Source organism: Budorcas taxicolor, chromosome 18, assembly GCF_023091745.1.
Source record: "Budorcas taxicolor isolate Tak-1 chromosome 18, Takin1.1, whole genome shotgun sequence".
Lineage (NCBI taxonomy): Eukaryota > Metazoa > Chordata > Mammalia > Artiodactyla > Bovidae > Budorcas > Budorcas taxicolor.
The window spans coordinates 53,112,772-53,131,958 of record NC_068927.1 but is presented as its reverse complement, the minus strand read 5'-3'; the positions used below and the strand labels follow the sequence as shown (position 1 = coordinate 53,131,958).

Below are 19,187 nucleotides of genomic sequence, written 5' to 3'. Positions count from 1 at the left end.
AGGCGCTTTACATGTGTTAACTCACAGAAGCTTGGCAACTAAGAACCCTCAAGAATAGAACCTGAATTACCATAATGGCTCACGGCTGACCAGGCCCTGGGCTAAGCACTCTATAGGGATGGTCACATCGGATCCTTAATGAGGTAGGGACCGTTATTTATTCCCATTCATTCAACACTGATTTATTGAGCACGTAGGTGATACAGGTACTATTTGGGGAGCGGGGAACAGAGTGGTAAACACAATGAATAAAAGTTTCTGCCTTTGTGGTGGTTATAACAGTGGAAACAGATACTTGAAGATTTAAGCAAAATGTATAGAATGGGCATTTCCCTGATGGTCGAGTGGCTAAGACTGCACTCCCAACGCAGGGGGCCCAGGCTGAATCCCTGGTCGGGGGACTAGATCCCGAAAGCCACAACTAAGACAGAGTATGGCCAAAACAAACAATGAGAAAAGGTATAGGACGTTAGCAGGTTGTAAGTGCTGTGGAGGAAAAGAGAAGAGGAATGGGAGGCTTTTGTGCGTGTGAAGCAGTTTCAAATGAGGTGGCCAGGGAAGGCTTCGCTGAGAAGGTGACGTCTGAGGAGACTAGAGGGGGAGGAGCGGGCCGTGTGGCTGTGGGGACAGCAGGTGCAAAGGCCCTGCTTGGGATGCTCACGGCAGCGCGCCTGGGGCGAGAGGCTGCTGCTGAGGAAGCAGCGGGGAGACGGGGGAGCGCAGGGGCGGAGGGCCACGTCACACAGGGCATAATACCGGCTTTGACTTTCTCTCCAAGTCTGTCTTCGTAATCCTTAGAGCTACAGGGGCCGTGATCATGACATTTTGCAGCTGGGGCACAGAGAGGTTGAGTAATCTCCTAGAGGTCACACAGCTAGAAAGAAGAAGCTAGGTTTGAATCCAGACAGCTGGGTGCAGGGCACACATTCTTAGCCACTAAGCCACACACCAGAAATGGCTGTCCACAGCCATCATCTGACTTGCAGGAGTGCATTTGGTCTCCAGAGTTACTGAAGTTTTTAAAATCATGTTGGTCAACAACACTGAAAAACTGGGCAGATCTGGAACAGAAATGGAAGTTTCCAGCATCCCTGTGAGATTGATGGCTGCACTCAAAATCCCACGGGATGACAGTTTGCTAGAGCTGAGTGGGGGTCACCTCCTATTAACGGGGCATTCCATCCTGCATGCCCAGACCCCACCATCTGGCATCTGGACCCCTCATACCCTGCTTGTGTCACCAATTTGTGGTACTTTGGCTTGGCGCCAAAAGAGAATTGATGTCTGTTACAGGATTATGACCAAAGCATCTTTCAAAACCCCATACTGTTATCCTGGAAGCTCCAAATCTGACATTTATCCACTCTTTGAGACTTTCATAACCACTCTAGCTTAACATCAATGAGTCTCAGAATCATCAAAGCATTGGGTTGGCCAAAGAGTTCATTCAGGTTTTTCCATAAGATGTTATGAGGGCTTCCCTGGTGGCTCAGTGATAAAGAATCTGCTTGCTGTGCAGGAGATAAGTTCGATCCCTGGGTCAGGAAGATCCTCTGGAGAAGGAAATGGCAACCCACTCCAGTATTCTTGCCTGGAGAATCTCACAGACAGAGGAGCCTGATGGGCTACTGTCTGTGGGGTCCGCAAAGAGTTGAACACAACTTGGCGACTAAACCACCACCACAGAACCACCTCAGAATCTCAGTAGCTGAGCCAAGATGTTATGGGAAAATCCTAATGACCTTTTTGGCCAACTCAGTAGAAACTCGCAGCTCATTAAAACAACAGATGGATTTTATTTCCTGGGGCAGCTTGCCTAAGCCCTATTCTGCCTTAAGACGGGGCTTTCCAAACACAGAAGTAGAGAATTACCCCTTCGTCGGCAAAAGTTCCTAAGGATCGTGAGAGACTGGGAATCAGGAGACCAGGTCTGCTGCCAGTGGAGTCCTTCAGTTCTTCAGAGCCTAGAGGAAATAGAGGCCAAGTGAGGAATTCTGGAGGATTCTGTACTGGGAGTTGGTCACACAGGTACTAGAAAGCTAAGAGCACAAACTTATGCTCAAAATATGGTAACTGAGAAATTAGTGTCTGCAGGAAGCTCCCACCTCTAGGACTGTGATGCAGAAAGAGTACAATGGCCAGAACCCAGTGGGAGCCACATGTGTGGCTGGTACAGGGATCAATGACCCCATAGCTCCTGCTTAAACCCTAAGTGGGGCACAATGCTCTGGCTGAGTGTGTGAGGAGATACTGGAGCTTGAACTGCTGCTGGAGGGGCTCCAGCAGGACCCCTGCTTCCCTCTTTGACCTTCTTTCTGCCCTTAGGTCTTATGGGATGAAGTTAAGGAAGCCAGCTCTCCAGGGAGTCTGGGAAGTACAGCTGCCAAAAGCCCAGGCTGACAGAACAGTGTGGAAGGGTGGGCTGAGGCTGACAGCGAAGTAAGCCAGTAGACAGTCAAGGAGTTCTTTTTTGAGCCGCCGTGGTAAGCGCTATCCTAGGTGCTGAGGATGAAGCCGTGAGGAAGACGCAACACTCACCCTCAGGAGCTCGGATTCCAGAGGAAGAACACAGGTGATGATATAAACACAGGGGTGACAGTTCCAAGTGGTGAAGTGCACTGGGAAGAAACTGAATCAGGGTAAGGGTTGGAGGTGCTGTTGTAGCCAAGGAGGACCTCTCTGAGGTGGCAGGCATTGAGACCTGAGTAACAAGGAGGCAGCCTGGCAAAGTTCTGGGTAAGACGAACCAGAGAGTGCAGAGGCTCCAAGGCAGATGTCAGCCTGGCCAGTGTGGCTAGAGTGTAGGGAAGAAGACAGCTCCATCCCTGGAGCTGAGACTGCTTTGGGGGCTGGGGCCTTGGCACTGTTGGGTTTTGTGGTCCTGGTTAAGGTCTTTCAATGTTACTTACTTAGTCTTTTTTTTTCCCCTAAACTACTACTCTTAGACCTGAGCATGCAGGCATTTTGCCCCAGGTCTGCATCTCAGAAAGTCGTCTTTTTTTTTCTTTTAATATTTATTTATTTGGCTGTGCTGGGTCTTAGCTGCAGCATGTGGGATCTAGTTCCACAATCAGGGATCAAACCCAGGCTCCCTGCATTGGGAGCATAGTCTTAGCCACTGGATCACCAGGGAAGTCCCCCTTTGGAGGGTTTTGAATGAGTGATGTAAGCTGATTTCCATATACACAAGGGGTAGTTTGTTGGAAAGAGACTGGGAGGTTGCGGGGGTGGGGAGCAGTAATAACAGAAGAACCTGCCCCCTACTGTCTTCTTGCCCTGCCACCATGGGGTCCCCTCTCCTGGTCCAAGATGGCTGGAGACCATGTCCACATTCCAGGTGGGAAGGTGGAGGAAAAGTAGGTTCCTTTCTGAAGCTTGAAGACTCTACCCAGGAATTTAGTCAGAACTGTATCATATGGCCACATCTAGCTGCAGGGAAATGTGGAAGATGCTGTCTTTGTAGCCAGCATCTGCCTAGCTAAAAACTGGGAGATGGCTCAGTCTTTGTGGGCTTTCAAAATACCCCTCAGTTCAAACAGAGTCTGTGATTATTTTGTGCAAAGCATTGACCATTGTCTCTGGGGCAGAGCAGGTAATGTGAGGGAGTAACACTGGCCCAGTGGAACTCAGCCCAGAATAGGGCCTTTTCAGAGCTGCAAACAGGATCTTAATGGAATATCTCCCAGTGCTGGCTAAATACAACAGGAAACAGAAGGTATCTCTGTTTGACTCCAAACCAGTTCCCCTACAAGGCCAGCTCAGCTCTGAGCACCCCACCGAACCACCCCCCATCCATCCCCCCCCCCCCCGCCCCCGCCCCCGCCCCTGGGAATTCCTGCTCAAAAGCAGAGTTCTGTTTAGACAGTTTAATGTGGACCTTTTGTTTTTTTAATCTTCAGTTGCATTGTGAGGCATGTGGGATCTTGGTTCCCCAACCAGGGACTGAAAACCCATGTCCCCTGCATTGAAAGTGCAGAGTCTTAACCCCTGGGCTGCCAGGGAAGTCCCACGGATCTTTTGTGTTCAGATACTATTTCTGTTAGTTTATTCATGCCATGTCACCTACACATAATAGAAAATAATCCATGACCAGAATGGTACATAAAATTATTTAAATAAACAGTAAGTCATCCGGAGAAGGCAATGGCACCCCACTTCAGTATTCTCGCCTGGAAAATCCCATGGATGGAGGAGCTTGGTAGGCTGCAGTCCATGGGGTCACTAAGAGTTAAACACGACTGAGCGACTTCATTTTCACTTTTCACTTTCATCCACTGGAGAAGGAAATGGCGACCCACTCCAGTGTTCTTGCCTAGAGAATCCCAAAAACTGGGGCACCTGGTGGGCTGCCGTCTACGAGGTCGCACAGAGTCGGACATGACTGAAGTGACTTAGCAGCAGCAGCATCTAGGGAGAAGAGGGGCAGAGCTGTCCAATGCCGTGGCCCCTCCTTGAGTGGGAAAGACCGGCGGGGGGTGGGAAGAGACACTAGCTCAGATTGCAACCCCCACACGACTCAGTACAGACTCTGACTTTGCTGTCCCATCCCCAAAGGCCCAAGTTGCTCCCTGTGTGGGACTGTGCTGTGGTGGCCTTGCAGGTGGGCAACGCCTCACTTTCCCTGCCCCCAGTCAGGCCCAAATCCAGTCATTCGGCTCCTATAGCCCCACAGCATCCATCTGGGATGAATTAAGGTGGTTACACAATCTGCAGCTAGTTGCAGTTTCAAACTATTTAATTGGGGATGAGGGAGATACAAATAACAGTTTTCCCTCTTTCCTGTTAATTTTTTTTAAAAACAATAGATCTCATTATTGTCTGATTTGACTGTTGCCCTGAAGGCTTTTGTGTCCTCCAAAGACTGAAGCTCCAAATGAGTATCTTCTGGGTCCTGTTTCTCAGGAGTCCTTTGCCTTTCCAGGGAGGAAAGTCCAGGGCTCCCATCCCGTATCAGACATGCATCCCACCAGCCACAGAGCTCCCACGGCCCTGGGGCGGGCGTAAGCTACTCTCAGAGCTCCCCCCGCGCATGCCGGATGTAGTGTTGGTGCAGCCCTGCTTCCTGGGCAAAGTCCTGACCACACTCGGTGCAGGCAAAGGGGCCAGGAAGGGGGTGGGCCTCGTGTGCCTGGCGATGCCGCCTCAGAGAAGCAGCCTGCCCGAAGGTCTTGCCACAGTCGGGACAGGGGAAGGTGGGTGGTGTGGTGATGGGTGCAGCCGGCTGGGAGGGCCTGGCCACTGGACCGTGGCCGCGCTGGTGGGTGATCAGGGCCTTGGAGGAGGGGAAGGATCGGGCGCAGGTGAAGCAGATGAAGAGGACCCCCTGCAGCTTCTGGGCCACGAAGTCCGCTGGGTGCTCCCGCTTCATGTGGCGCTCCTGGAACTTGGAATCGGCGAAGGTGATGAGGCAGCGGGTGCACTCCAGGGCCCCCAGGTGGCCTGAGGACATGGGGGAGAGGTTGGGAGAGGCCAGCAGTTGTGGCGAGGGCCTCTCCCAGCCCCAGAATCATGCCAACAACCAGCATGCAGGACTTAACTTGCTCTGTGCCAGGTGCTATGCCAGGCCTGGACGGGAGACTTACTGGACCTATTTTGTGAATGAGCAGACCAGGGCTGCAAAAGCTGAGGCAACTTGCTGACTGTCATGAGGCTGGGAAGTGAAATGGTGGAGTTAGAACTGGAACCCAGGCAGTCTGCACTTCTGACAGAGCTGTATGATTAGGGCACAGCCTCTGGAGCCAGACTGCCTGGAACTGATTTCCCCTGGCAAGGGAAAACAGTGTTTTCATCTGGAAAATGGGGTAATCATTATATTAGTATCCACCTCATATGGTTGTTGGAAGGAATAAATGAATGAACTTACAAATAGTGTTTAGAACGGTGCTACACAATGGTTTGCAATAATTATTGTTGAGAAAGAAGAAACCCCACAGCCAGGGGCTGGCCTGGCACAGCTAGGCCTTGGCATTCTCCTGGTGAGCATAAACAATTCCACAGAACACTGTCAAACAAGGCTGTGCTGTGACTGGGGCGAATCAAGACCACGCCATGGTGCTGTTCTGAACACAGACAAAACGTGAACATTGTCTGGGCCACGAGAAATGGCCAGACAGCCCCCTGTCCTGGCTTACGTGAGTGCCTGCTGCTGCTTGGCCAGTCAGAGCTGGAGCGTTCCCTTGTTCCTCCCTCCTCCTAGGTCAGATTTATTAAGTGAGCAGCCATCTAAGAGCCCTTGCTTCCTGGCAGCCTCTATCCAGAGCAAAACCCCTTTCTTGAACCCTTCCCCAGTGGTAGGGAAGTCCTTTCTTATGAGATGCCCCACAGTGTGTGTACTTCCTCAGCACAATGAGCAATAAGCCTGATTTGCTCAACTCCACGTGTGTTCCTGGTGGTCTCCGGCTAGAAAGCACTAACACTAGCTTTCACTGTTACACTTAACCTCTCTTTGCCTCAGTTCCCTCACTTCATATGACAGTGATAATTATCAATTTCATAGAGTCTGTTAGGAGGACAGACTGAGACAACAAGTGTTAAAATCTTAGAATGCATCTAACACGTAATTAGCATTCAGTAGAAGCTGTTGCTGTTCTGTATCAAATTGGCTATCTATCTTCATTAATATTAAGCTTTCTCCTTTTCTGCAGCTAATCCTCATACCAGCCAGCCCTGTGAGGTGAGGAGTGGCCACCCCTTTTGACGGGGAAACTGAGGTCCAAGGCGCACTGTAAGTCCAGGGCAGGGTTGGGACTGGGGCTCACTGCTCTTCCCAGTCATTTCTCCCACCCCAAGCCTCTCTGGATGCCACTCTTTGCCTCTGAAGTGCATCCCTTTCACATTTATGTGGACAGAGCAGGGAGCTCTGCTCCTTGTTACCTCTGAGGGTAACAAGGGTCAGGGTCCTGAGAGGGCAGCTCATGGACCATTGCTCCTTCCTAACGAGTAAGTCCCCACAATGCTTTGAACACTGAGATGCTATAGAAGTCCTTTTAGCATCACAGCTCCTGCAACCCACCCTCCTCTGGTCAGCAGTACTCACAGAGGTCACCTCTCGGACTTCGGGAACTTCTCTCCTCGGACGAATCCTGCTGCTCCATGGTCTGTTTGGAGTGCCGGTCCTCCATGGTGACTGGGACCCCTCTGGTCAAGAGAGGAGCACGCATGGCAGAATAGTAAATCAAGTGAAGTCGCTTATCTATAGCCAAATTTAGAGGGCCCGCTAATCCTGTGATCTTTGACAAGCTTACTTTGCCCGTCTTTGACTTCCATGAGATAACATCTCTTTGAATTCTAACCTAACAGCTCTCACTAGAGAATTCAACCTTCCAAAAGATTCAACTCCTTCGCTCTGTGACTTCTCTTAGCGCCTTCTCACTTGCGTGAGACCTCTGACCTATGCCTGCTACATCAGACCAATTCCCTGAACACAGAGCTAGGGACCCCTGATCTTTGGACACCAGCCTCATCCCCTTCTCTTCCACCTGTCTTGAGGCAGGTAGTGGTACCCACGCTTTAGCCCGCCTCCTCCCGAGAGACATCTTTCTCTGACAGACATCCCGAAACTCATTCCATTCTGAGACCCCGCTTCCCACGCGCGCTTTCAGCCGTTGTGACCCGCTGCCCCCAAGGACTGCCCTCGGCTCCCTCCCGAGGCCAGTAGCCTAGGTTTCTGCTTTTCTCCAAGACAGCAGAGGGGCTGCCTTTCGTTGCGCCTGTCAGTTGCTCGTCACAGCGCCGTCACCCGAAGGGAAACGGGGTAGGGCCCACCGAGTCTCAAAGTCCCGAGGCTTTCCACGGCCTTTCGCCTGATGAGCCTTTCGAAGCCCGGATCTTGGATTGCAATCCGACTGCAACGATGCAGTCCCACCAAGTCGGTCCTCAATATAACGCGAGAGGTCCTTCCCTGCACTGGGGTGCGTAATGATGACGTTGCACCAACGCTCGCCTGACCGGCCGGTGCTTACTGCGCAAGCGTGTTAGCTGCTTCTGGCGCGCACGCGCTTTGGCTCCCTCATTGTTCTAGGACCTGCGACCGCTGAGAGCGAGCGAGCGCCCATCCGTCGTTCTGCGCAAGCGCCGCACAGGGCTGTCTTCCCGAGGTTACGCTTTCAAGACACACCTCCTCCTAAAGGGAATGACGTCAGGTTAGAACCCCTGGAAAGCGTCTGGACGTCCCCGAATCCCGGCGCTTTAACTTCTTAGGCCTCGGTCCCCGGACCCCAGAGCGGGGGCTTCTCAGGGGCAGACCACCTGCTACCAACTGCGCCGTCCCTTGTGCTGGCTGTTTGCTCGGTTGGTGACTTGGAAGGGAGGAGTGAGGGGTTAAAAACATCTGTATCCCAGAGGGTGTTGGGAGCTGGAGGCCAATTTCTGAGTTTTTGAAGCAGAAAAGGAAAGCCATCCAGAAGGAGGGCGGACGGGACTCCCGGGTCCCTGGGGAATAGAGGCTGGGCGCCAGATTTCTGGCTGCCTGGGAGTGGTACCCGAGAACGAAAGAAAGGGACAGAATAATTGGCTGAAATGTGAGACCAGAGTAGGGAAGCTAGAAAAGAATAAGGTTGGGTGCTCCGTGACCCAGGTCTTCCTCTCTCCTTGCTTCCCAGCTATGCCTCCGCCGCGAGGTGACGTGACCGTCTTATTCCTGGGGCCTCCGGGCTCCGGAAAATCTGCGCTGATTGCAGCGCTGTGCGACAGAGATGTGGAGACGGTCGAGATCCCCGACGGACGGCCGGATTCCGGGCTCCCCAGCCTGCGAGCTGCAGGCCCAGGCCTTTTCCTGGGCGAGCTGAGCTGCCCACCCGCAGAGCCGGGACCCTGGGCGGCGGAGGCCAATGTGCTGGTACTGGTGCTGCCAGGCCCCAAGGGCAATGAGGAGCCCTTGGCCCCGGCCCTGGGGGAGGCAGCACGGGCCGCCCTGGCCCGAGGGACCCCGCTGCTGGCTGTGTTGAATCTCCGACCCGAGGAGTCACAGAATGAAGCCCAGGCCCGGGATCAGACCGCGGCCCTGCTGGACAGCGCCGGGTTGGGCGCCGCGGCTCTCTTCGTGCCACGGACCGACTGCCTCAGCACCGACGGCTGCGAGGAGCTGGAGCGCCTGCGAGCGGCGCTGCGGAGCCAGGCCGAGGCACTGCAGAGGTAAGCGCGGAGCTTCTGGGTGGGTGGAAGAGGCCTGGAGCTTTATTTACTCTATACCTCCACCCTAAGGTGCTCTTTGAAGTCAGCCCGCAGCAAGTTTGTGACCAACCTTAAAGAGATATCTGCTGAAAGCCCTGCTCCAGATCCTGCCCTTGAGTGCAGGTCGTGAGGTCCACGAGGCCCCACCTCAAGCTAGCACTCTGTGCTTTTGTCATCTAGGCCCCATCCAAGGGTCGGTCAGCTGGAAGTCCCAGCCTGTCATCCAGCCTGCTCCTGCTAGCACTCTGAGGTCAAAAGTCCCGATACCCTGCCAGAATTCTAGAAGGGGCCTGGACCTAAAGCCCAAACACTGCCCCCAAGCCAAGGTGTGAAGGAGGGCTTGCTCTCTGCATCCAAACTGGTGATCCCCATGAAATCTGTACCCGAAGACTCCACTCTCCAGTCTTTCCTCCTGACCATCTGCTTGGTTCTCAAGGGATTGCAGTTTCCAGAGAGCCCACCCTCAGTGAGCTTTGTCGTTTAGGGGGCCCTCCCCCATTTCGTTTCTCTAATCCCCTCCCTCTTCTTTCTGTACCCACCTGCTGGCTATCTCCTGTCTCCCCCCCACCCACCCCCAAGCGGCCTTGCCTCCTTTGGTAGAGGTTGAAAGAGCCTCAGGGAGGGGCAGCAGCTCCAAGCCCACCACCCTTCTTTTTTCCTTAGCCCCACGCCCTTGCTAAGAACCATTAAATGAGGCTTCTCCCCTCATTGGACTTTACACTCCTGCTAAGGCCTGTGTTGACCCTGCCCACCTAGAGCATTAAGTGCACGGTTTTCATTTAGTCCCTCAATTCATTCGGGATTCTTTTGCCCTAAGGCTCACTGTGAGTTTTGCCCCACCCAGCATGGCCTTTTCTTAATCCTGCAGGTCCTTTGGAAAGCCCAGCTCCCAGAGTGTAACCCCCAGGGAGACTTAGCCAGTTCCCCATTTTCAACTGTGTTGGAAGCCAGATTTCAATCCAGCAGTCCCTCCCTTGCTTTAGGCAATGATGGAGACCTGGGTTCGGTCCTGGAGTCGGAAAATCCCCTGGAGAAGGAAATGGCAACCCACTCCAGTATTCTTGCCTGGAAAATTTCATGGACGAAGGAGCCTGGTAGGCTACAGTTCATGGGGTCGCAAAGAGTCAGACACGACTGAGCCCCTTTCTTTCCTTTCTAGCCTTGGTGCCGTTAATCTGGCCCCTCCCTTTCTTGCTTCAAACTCCACCTTGTCATTTTAGCCTAATCCGACCCCCTAGGCTAGCTCTCCAGCCTCCAGCCCCTATTCTGCCCTTGACCCTATCCCTCCCTATCCCCGCAGGCTCCTTCCACCAGCTCAGGATGGCTTCGAGGTGTTGGGCGCTGCGGAGTTGGAGGCTGTGCGGGAGGCCTTTGAGACTGGGGGCCTGGAGGCGGCCCTGTCGTGGGTTCGGGCTGGCCTGGAGCGACTGGGCAGCGCACGCCTGGACCTGGCCGTGGCCGGTAGGGCTGACGTGGGCCTTGTGTTGGACGTGCTCCTCGGGTTAGATCCTGAAGATCCGGGTGCAGTGCCTGCTGCAGCGCCTGCAGGGCCCACGCCCTACCCGGCCCCAGAGCGCCCCAACGTGGTGCTCTGGAGCGTGCCTCTGGGCTCCGCGGACACCACCGTCGCCCAGTGCCCGACCACCCACTACGACGCTCTCATCCTCGTCACCCCTGGGGCCCCCACTGAGAAGGACTGGGCCCAGGTCCGGCCCTTGGTGCTCCCGGATACACCGCTGGTCTGCGTGCGAACAGACGGCGAGGGCGAGGACCCAGAGTCTCTGGAAGAAGAGGAAAAGGCAGAGAAGTCTGGCAGCGAGAGCTTAGAGAACCCAGACGGAGAGGGGTTTGAGACTGCCCACAGTGATGGAAAGGAGAACCGCGGCCCCAGATTGCAAAAGGGAGGCAGTGGGGAAGGTTCAGAGGAAGCAGGCACGGAGAGTTTGCAGCCAGTGGGCGTCAGCGCGAAGAAATCCGGCAGCGGGGACTCCGAGCGCGCGGCTGCCCTGAGCCCCGAGGACGAAACGTGGGAGGTGCTAGAGGAGGCGCCGCCGCCCGTGTTCCCGCTGCGGCCGGGCGGGCTCCCGCGGCTATGCGAGTGGCTGCGGCGCGCGCTCCCCGCGGCCCAGGCGGGGGCGCTGCTGCTCGCGCTGCCGCCCGCGTCTCCCCGCGCGGCCCGGACCAAGGCTGCTGCGCTGCGGGCCGGGGCGTGGCGGCCGGCCCTGCTGGCTAGCCTGGCGGCAGCGGCGGCCCCAGTCCCAGGGCTGGGCTGGGCGTGCGACGTGGCGCTCCTGCGGGGTCAGCTAGCGGAGTGGCGACGGGCGCTGGGGCTCGAACCCGCGGCACTGGCCCGACGCGAGCGCGCGCTGGGCCTGGCGCCCGGGGAGCTGGCCAAGCGGACGCGCTTCCCGGGCCCGGTGACGCGAGCCGAAGTGGAAGCGAGGCTGGGCTCGTGGGCGGGCGAGGGCACCGCCGGGGGCGCGGCGCTGGGCGCGCTCTCCTTCCTGTGGCCGGCGGGCGGCGCTGCGGCCACTGGGGGCCTGGGCTACCGAGCGGCGCACGGCGTCCTGCTGCAGGCGCTGGACGAGATGCGCGCGGACGCCGAGGCAGTGCTGGCGCCGCAGGTGCCCGCGCAGTGAGAGCTGGGCTGAGGGCCGGGGCTTCCGGGTGAGCCCAGGGTCCCAGCTGCCTGGCTCTGCCAGGGCCGGAGGACTCAAGACCCGGTGAGAGGGAGAGGGCTCGGGGTCCAGACTCTAGCATGGGATGTCTGGGCCTGAGAGATCACAGAGCAAGGGGTCCGCCAGTCAGAATCCTGGGTGCTTGAAGGGAATGAGGGCTCTGACTAGGGCCTGGAGTGGGTGACGTCTGGTCACCAGGATTCCTGGGTCCTGAAGGGAAATAGAGTTCTGGGGACGGGACTCCTGATTTCTCTGGGTACCGTCAGACTATGGAACTCCTCAAGGGAGTTGAGGGTTTGGACTCCTCGAAGGCGGCTATCTTGGTCTCTCAAGAGTAGAAACTGGATCCAATAGGTGACTAGTGCCCCTGCGGAGGAGGAGGTGGAGGCCCTGATTGCTGATGAAGGCGGTCTCCTTCACACTAGGGATTCTGACATGGAGGAGGGGTGGTCTGGGTTCCCCAGGGAGCTGAACTCCTTGGGCTTCTGAGCCACAAAGGGATATAAGATCTAGGTTTCCGGGGGTGAGGGAAGGACGGTTCTCTGGACTCTCAGAACGCCTGGCTCCCCAGAGGGCTAAGGTCTTTGCTTTCTAATTCATGGGTGGTGGAAGGTATCCATGTAGAGGAGGGAACCGGGTGCTGTGTGAGAGAGCTGGAGACCCTGTGGTCCCTCTTCGGAAACTGAGGGGTGTGATATTTGCCCCTCCAGAAGCCTGGGGGCACAGATTTCTTTCCCCGCGGTTGTGGGCAGGGTGGTACCACAAAACACGAGAGGAAGCAAGAGTGTTCTGGGCATGGTTGGGCTGGGGAGTAGCCAGAGACCAGGAATGAGGCTTTCTGACTGTGGAAGGGCAGGAACCCATCCCTCAGAGGGAACTCCCCAGAATCCCTAATAGATTTGGATCCTGGTGGCTGCCCTCCTCTGAGTCTGACTGGAAGGGGATGTGACTGACCCCATTTTCTAGGTGCTGGGCAGTTATGGGGCTCTCTGGGGACTCTGTCCCTCTCTCCCTTAGGGATTTCTATCGTTCTTGGGTCTTGGTGTCTTCTGTCATGAAACCTGAACCGTTTCTGGCCTTGCTTTTTTGTATACCCGCCTTTTGGGAAATGCAGCTGTACTGCTGGACTAATCCAAACACTTCGTGTGGCTACCTCAGGTGTCCCCAAGAGAGACACAGAGAAGGCCACAGTGAGCCAGGCGCCCACAGAACAGCCGGGCAAGTGTTCCAGCCCATGGGAATGTGTCGCAGGGAGGCAAAGGCAGAAACCACAGTGCCTGGGATGTTCTAGGCTGCCAGCTACCAGTAGAGGAGAAGTAACAGGTCACAGAACTCTTTAACGCCAAAAAGAGAGAGAATGGGGCGGTGAGGGGGGCGATCTGCAGCTGAGAGGCCATCCAGCAGAATCTCTGTTATGTTAAATGGGGAAAGCAAAGCACAGAGGGGGCAGGCTCTAGGCCCAACAGCGCACAGCAAGTTTCCTCTGTGCCTCTTTTCATTTCCTGCCCCCTCTCATCCTCATCTTCCTTCTGATGCTTGAGTGGGCCACCTGGGGTCATGCCTCAGGACCTTTATAGTTTCCGTTATTTCTGCCCAGAATGCTCTGCTCCCAGATCTACTTGCCAATCAGATCTCAGCACAAATGTCCCCTCACGAGGGACCTTTCCTGACCATTGTAACTGAAGTAGCTCATACCTCACTGTTATTATTCATCTTCACTGAGTTGTTGTTGTTTTTCTTTTCCTTGTGGCAATTATGATTTTAGAAAATTACTTACTTACCTGTATATTGGCTGTTAACCCCATGCGGTACCCTCAGCCCCTCAAATAGTGCCTGACATACAGAAGGTGCTTAGTAGATATTTAATTCATTAATCAGTGGCAGAACTGGGGCTGGAATTTAGGTCGTCAGCCTCTTGCCCTGAGACAGGGAAAAGGTGGGAGATGGAGGAGAAACAAGCATCTCCTAGGAGAGGAGACACCTGTCGGGGGTCAGGAGGGCAGCACGGCTTTGCCACATCCCTCTGGGTGACTTGAGCCAGTGCCTTGTGTTCTCACCGTGACATGAAAGGGCCGGAGAACAAGCATAAACACTTTCGAGACCCTGTTTCCTTTGACAGCTGAAGACAAGGGTAACCGGTCTGAGGGGCAGGTAGCTAAGGGGTGGTACCCCCAGGTCTAACTAGAATTCCCACCACTGGCACAGTTTGTCCCATCGAAGTTGAGATAGCCCAGATAGGGGAAAGCACTTCACACTATACTGGATGGCTCCAGGCATTGTCCTCAAAGCTCTTTCGGCCTTAGGAAAATGTTCCTCATCCATCTCCATGATACCCAGCACAACACTGTCTCCCCACCTCAACTGTGGTTCAAGCCTCTGCATCAAGCCTGCCTGCCACGGGCAGAAACAGGAACACAGAGCAGCTAGTCCAGTAGAAACAGAACATCAGCCACATGTTTCGTCACCCAGTTGTGTCTGACTCTGCAACCCCAGGGACTGCGGGCAACCAGGCCCCTCTGTCCATGGAATTTTCCAGACAAGAATACTGGAGTGGGTCGCCATTTCCTTCTCCAGGGGATCTTCCTGACCCAGGGATTGAACCTGCGTCTCATGCATTGGCAGGTAGGTTCTTGGCCCCTAAGCCACCCGGGAAGCTCATGAGCCACACAGGTAGCTTCATATATTCTAGTAGCCACGATGAAAAAGGAAGAGGGAACAGATACAGATGACACCAATTCTAACGTCTCACGTCAATATATCCAAAATATTATTTCAACGTGATCAATATAGGAAAGGCCTTTTTTACGCTCCGTCTTTGAAATCTGGTGTGTATTTCTGTAGCGCATCTCAATTCAGATGATGAATTTTCATCAGAAATACTCAACCTCTATTTAGATTTCATGAAACTCAACATTTGAAGAAGTCGATTCCTATACCCACGCTGTCCCAGTGATGTTGAATAGTTTTCCAATAATGAAGATGAGAAGCATTTTCTAAATTAATGAGAAGTAAGTTGCAGGTAAACTTTTTCCCCGTTGCACCACAAACATGGTGAGTAGACACAGCACTGGAGAAAAACAACAACAACCTTAGTATCACCAGGAATTCTGTCTGCATTGCCCTAGGGCCAGACAGCCCTTTGCATAAGGGTGGCCTTTTGCAAGTGAGTCACCAAGTGGAATGTACTGTAGGGTTGTCCTGAGCATTCCGCGTGGACACGTTTGTACCCCGTTCTCTCTTGTATACAGTGATAGGCTCCTGGAAGCCCTCAAGCATTCATCTCACCCCCGTGCCTTTGCTCGGGGTGCCCACCTCTCTGACACTATCTCTAACTTGGCCCTGTCTGACATCTCTATGCTATGCTGCTCTGCCCTCCTGCCAAGGGGACTCCTGCCTGAGATCAACTCAGAAAGCAACACCCAGTTTTGTTTCCTTGTGGAGTGTGCTGATTGTGTTTAAGTAGTTGTGTTTCGGCACCCTTGGGGTCAACGACTGTCTTTTGGGAGTGGTTGCCTTTTAAGTCATGACTTTTAAAGGGATTGAACTTTAGGCTCTGGAAGCAGGAAGCTGCCAGCGAGGCATCGGTCTCTGGGCACATCCAAACAGAAAAGACTGAAGACTCACTTGTGGAGCAACAACTGGCTGCCTTCAGGGTGAGTCTACATGGCACCTGCAGGCTGGCAGGTCCTTGAAGGCAGAAATTCTAGGAAACCTATGATGAATCTTGGTGTTGCCATCGCCAGAAGCAGAGGAGGAACAGAGCCTCATCAACTTAGATGAATTTCCTACTTGTCTGGATAATGATAGACTTGTGTCCATTGAGATGAGGAACCATGAAGCCTGGAGACTCAAGGGTGGGTTGACCTGTGTGCTTTTGGAGGAGTGAATAAAAAAGTAGAAATTCCATTGTGTGTGTGTTCATTGTGGGTTTAAGAGGAGGGGGAAGATGCTTGGGATTCTGACTGTCAACTGGAAGCCTAGACCCCTGTGTCTGATGGAGGAGGAGCCCAAGGGTGAGGCCTCCTGGGTCCCTGGAGAGGAGGGATGGTGGGGGGGTGTGCAGGGTAGAATTCCCTGGGCTGCAGTCCAGTGACTTTAATAAGAGTTTTGCTACCCTGGAGGAGGTGGGGTGGCCTAATAATTGTTTAACCTTGGGGGCTGTGATAGTAAACTTCTTAGCTCTAGAACTAGCATGGCCCATTAATGCCCCCAGTCTGTTCAGCATGTCTGCAGCCGTGGCCTTGGGTAGACCCTTCTCATCCTGACTTAGGACCTGGTCTTTGGATCTGCTTGACTACTGGACTCACAGCAAACGTGATGCAAGCAGAGGCTTGACAAGTGCTCATGGACTGGGATGATCTCTCTTGCTGCCCTGGGGACCCCTGCCACCATGACCACATGGGGAAGTCTGGGCTAACCTGCAGGGTGATAGATAACGTGTGGCCCAGCCAGCCAGGACACCCCAATTAGTGTCAGCCCTCTAAAAGAGAGCTGCCTGGCTGACGAGCAGCTGAACCATCCTCCAGCTGATCCTAGACCAAATTGCCAACCCATGGAATGTGGTAAATACAGGACAATTATTCTAGAGGCTTCTCCGGTGGTCCAGTGCTTAAGAGTCTGCCTTGCAATGCAGAGGATTGAAATTCAACACCTGGGGGGTAACCAAGTTCCCAGATGCCACCGATCGTCTGAGCCTGGGAGCTACAACTAGAGTGTCCATGTGCCACTAAAGGGATCCTGCATGACTCTGCTGCCAATGCAGGGGGCCCAGATTTGATCCCTGGTCAAGGAACTAGATCCTACATACCGCAACTAAGAGTTCACATGCTACAGCTAAAGGTCTCAAATACCATCACTAAAGACTCCACATGCCAGAACTAAGACCTGGTACACCCAAACAAATTTTCTTTAAAAAGTAAATTTACGTAAATAACCAAATAAGTTTTCTTTAAAAAAAAAAGAAAAGAATCTGCCTTGCAATGCAGAGAATTCAAGTTCAATCCCTAGCGGGGGAACTAAGATCCCACATGGCTCAGAGCAACTGAGCCTGTGAGCTGCAGCTACAGAGTCCGTGCTCTGCAATGAAGATCCTGCAAGAGTCGATGGAGGCCTTGTGAGCTGCAACTAAGACCCAATACAACCAAGTAAATAAAACTATATAAATATGTTTATATAGGCAATTACTCTAAGTAACTGAGGTTTGGAGGGGCTTGTTACGTAGCAAAGGACGGATAACTGATAGAGGCGTATCCCCTCTCTCCGGAATGTGGTCTCTTTCTCCCTCTCAACAGGACCTAGTGATGAAAATCTTAACCTCTGTCACTTTTTAGCTGCATGGTGATGTCCAATGTGATGTTCCTTCTCTGAAGCTCAGGTGCTTCTGAAAACAGGGTTGAGAATAATAGTGCCTATCACAGGGAGTGGTTGTGAAGATAAAGTGGATCATTTTCAGTTCGTGACCCTAAGAGGTCATGTTGGTTACGAAACTTGTCTGGCAGGGGTGGGGGTGGGGCCAAAGGGGGCCAGACTGCTCTTCATCCGCCTCTCCCCCTGGGGTTCGCTAGGGCCATGGAAGGGGGAGCATCCTTCCCTACTCTACTGAGGTTGGCTCTAAACCCTATGATTTACTTTACTCCATGGATGTTAGCATCCCCAACCTCCTCAGGGACCTTTGGTGCACTTGGGTTTTCAGCTCCAGTCATCTGCCATGAGAAAGACATGAGCCGGGGAGCCACAGATCCCGCAAGACTGAAACCCCACGGAGAAGAACTAGTCCGTCTCCCAAACGAGCGAAACCCACCAGTGCATAACCTGCAACAGAGCCGCCCCACATACCTACAAACCATAGGAAGCAGAATGCATTTTGTTACAAGTCTCAGTTTGGGGATGGTTTGTTATACAACATTATCATAGCATTAACTGACTGATGTTCTTGTTCAGTCGCTCAGTTGTGTCCAACTCTTTGCATCATCGTGGACTGCAGCACTCCAGACATCCCTGCCCTTCACCATCTCCAGGAGCTTGCTCAACTCATGTCCGTTGAGTCATTGATGCCATCAAACCATCTCATCCGCTGTTGTCCCTTTCTCATCGTGCCTTCAATCTTTCCCAGCATCAGGGTCTTTTCTAGTGAGTCAGTTCTTCGCATCAGGTGACCAGTGTATTAGAACTTCAGCATCAGTCCTTCCATTGAATATTCAGGGTTGATTACCTTTAGGATTGACCGGTCTGATCTCCTTGCAGTCAAGAGACTCTGAAGAGATTTTTCTAATACCACACTCCAAAAGGATCAGTTCTTTGGCACTCAGCCCTCTTTGTGGTCCAACTCTCACATCCGTACATGGCTACTGGAAAAACCATAGCTTTGACTATATAGACCTTTGTCAGTAATACAACATTGTTGTTTTAAACCACTGAGTTTAGGGACTTCTTTGTTACCTTAGCATAATTCAGTCTATCCTGATAGATGCCAAGGTCTAGCACGTGCCAACTAATGCCTACTCAGCTATTAAGTAAGTAAGTGGCAGCTATTAGGACAGTAGCTATTTGGCCAGACACACTGTCTCTAGAACCAACACTGTCTTAAAGGTGCTAGTGCCTCTGCTCAGTCACTCAGTTGTGTTCAACTGTTTCTGACTCCATGGACTGTAGCCTGCCAGGCTCCTCTGTCCATGGGATTCTCCAGGCAAGAATGCTGGGGTTGCCATGCCCTCCTCCAGGGGATCATCCCAACCCAGGGATTGAACCTGCCTCTCCTGCATTATTAGGCAGATTCTTTCCCATCTGAGCAACCAGGGGAGCCCCCTTTAAGGTGCTAGGCACTGCACTAAGTCCTTTTTTAGTTTTCTTTCATTTGATCCTTCAAATAGCTCTGTGAGGTTATAAATATTAATATCCACCGCTTACAAACATGAAACGGAGGCAAAAAGAGGTTAACCAGGAGAGGTGATCATGCACTCTGGAGTCTGACCCTCCCAACTGTTTGACCAAAGGCAAGTGACACCACAATCCATGCCTCAGTTTGTTCCTCTGTAAAATGGGGACAGTACTTTCAACCTCACAGAGTTGTGATTATGAAATGAGCTCTCTCATGGAAAACACTTAGCACAGGGACCCAGCAGGAAGTAATCCCGTAACAAAAGGTAGCATCTTCCCTCTCCTCATTCCAAAGAGGGGGTTCAACAGGGTTGAGACCCTTGCTTTTTGCATCCCATCTCCCTGAAATGCATCACATCACAAAGACTCAGGCTTGTTCTGTTGATTTGTTTAATTTATAGACACGTGGGAAGCTAGAGCTGAGAAGGAATGGAGACCAAACACCACATGGGCCTCAGTTCT

General features: G+C 53.2%; 2 protein-coding genes across 6 annotated transcripts; one reads left to right on the top strand and one right to left on the bottom strand.

Annotated features, from left to right (window-relative positions):
• Nucleotides 1-3,892: 3,892 nt before the first annotated feature.
• Nucleotides 3,893-7,999, bottom strand: ZNF576 (zinc finger protein 576). 4 transcript variants are annotated; one of them, XM_052655986.1, is made up of 4 exons: nucleotides 7,765-7,917; nucleotides 7,037-7,137; nucleotides 5,583-5,650; nucleotides 3,893-5,439 (listed from the first exon to the last, which is right to left on the bottom strand). In XM_052655986.1, exons 3-4 carry the CDS (start codon nucleotides 5,644-5,646, stop codon nucleotides 5,012-5,014), a joined length of 492 nt encoding a protein of 163 aa, XP_052511946.1. In that variant the 5' UTR covers nucleotides 5,647-5,650; nucleotides 7,037-7,137; nucleotides 7,765-7,917; the 3' UTR covers nucleotides 3,893-5,011. The 4 variants fall into 4 exon arrangements, with proteins under 4 accessions (XP_052511946.1, XP_052511945.1, XP_052511943.1 ...); XM_052655985.1 differs by lacking the exons at nucleotides 5,583-5,650; nucleotides 7,765-7,917 and adding an exon at nucleotides 7,962-7,999; XM_052655983.1 differs by lacking the exon at nucleotides 5,583-5,650 and having other exon boundaries at nucleotides 7,507-7,917.
• Nucleotides 8,000-8,081: 82 nt separating this feature from the next.
• Nucleotides 8,082-15,728, top strand: IRGQ (immunity related GTPase Q). Of its 2 annotated transcripts, none has more exons than XM_052655874.1 (3): nucleotides 8,082-8,141; nucleotides 8,601-9,132; nucleotides 10,472-15,728. In XM_052655874.1, the coding sequence occupies exons 1-3, from the start codon at nucleotides 8,132-8,134 to the stop codon at nucleotides 11,808-11,810; spliced, it is 1,881 nt and encodes a 626-aa protein (XP_052511834.1). In that variant the 5' UTR covers nucleotides 8,082-8,131; the 3' UTR covers nucleotides 11,811-15,728. The 2 variants fall into 2 exon arrangements, with proteins under 2 accessions (XP_052511834.1, XP_052511835.1); XM_052655875.1 differs by having other exon boundaries at nucleotides 8,118-8,289.
• Nucleotides 15,729-19,187: the final 3,459 nt, after the last annotated feature.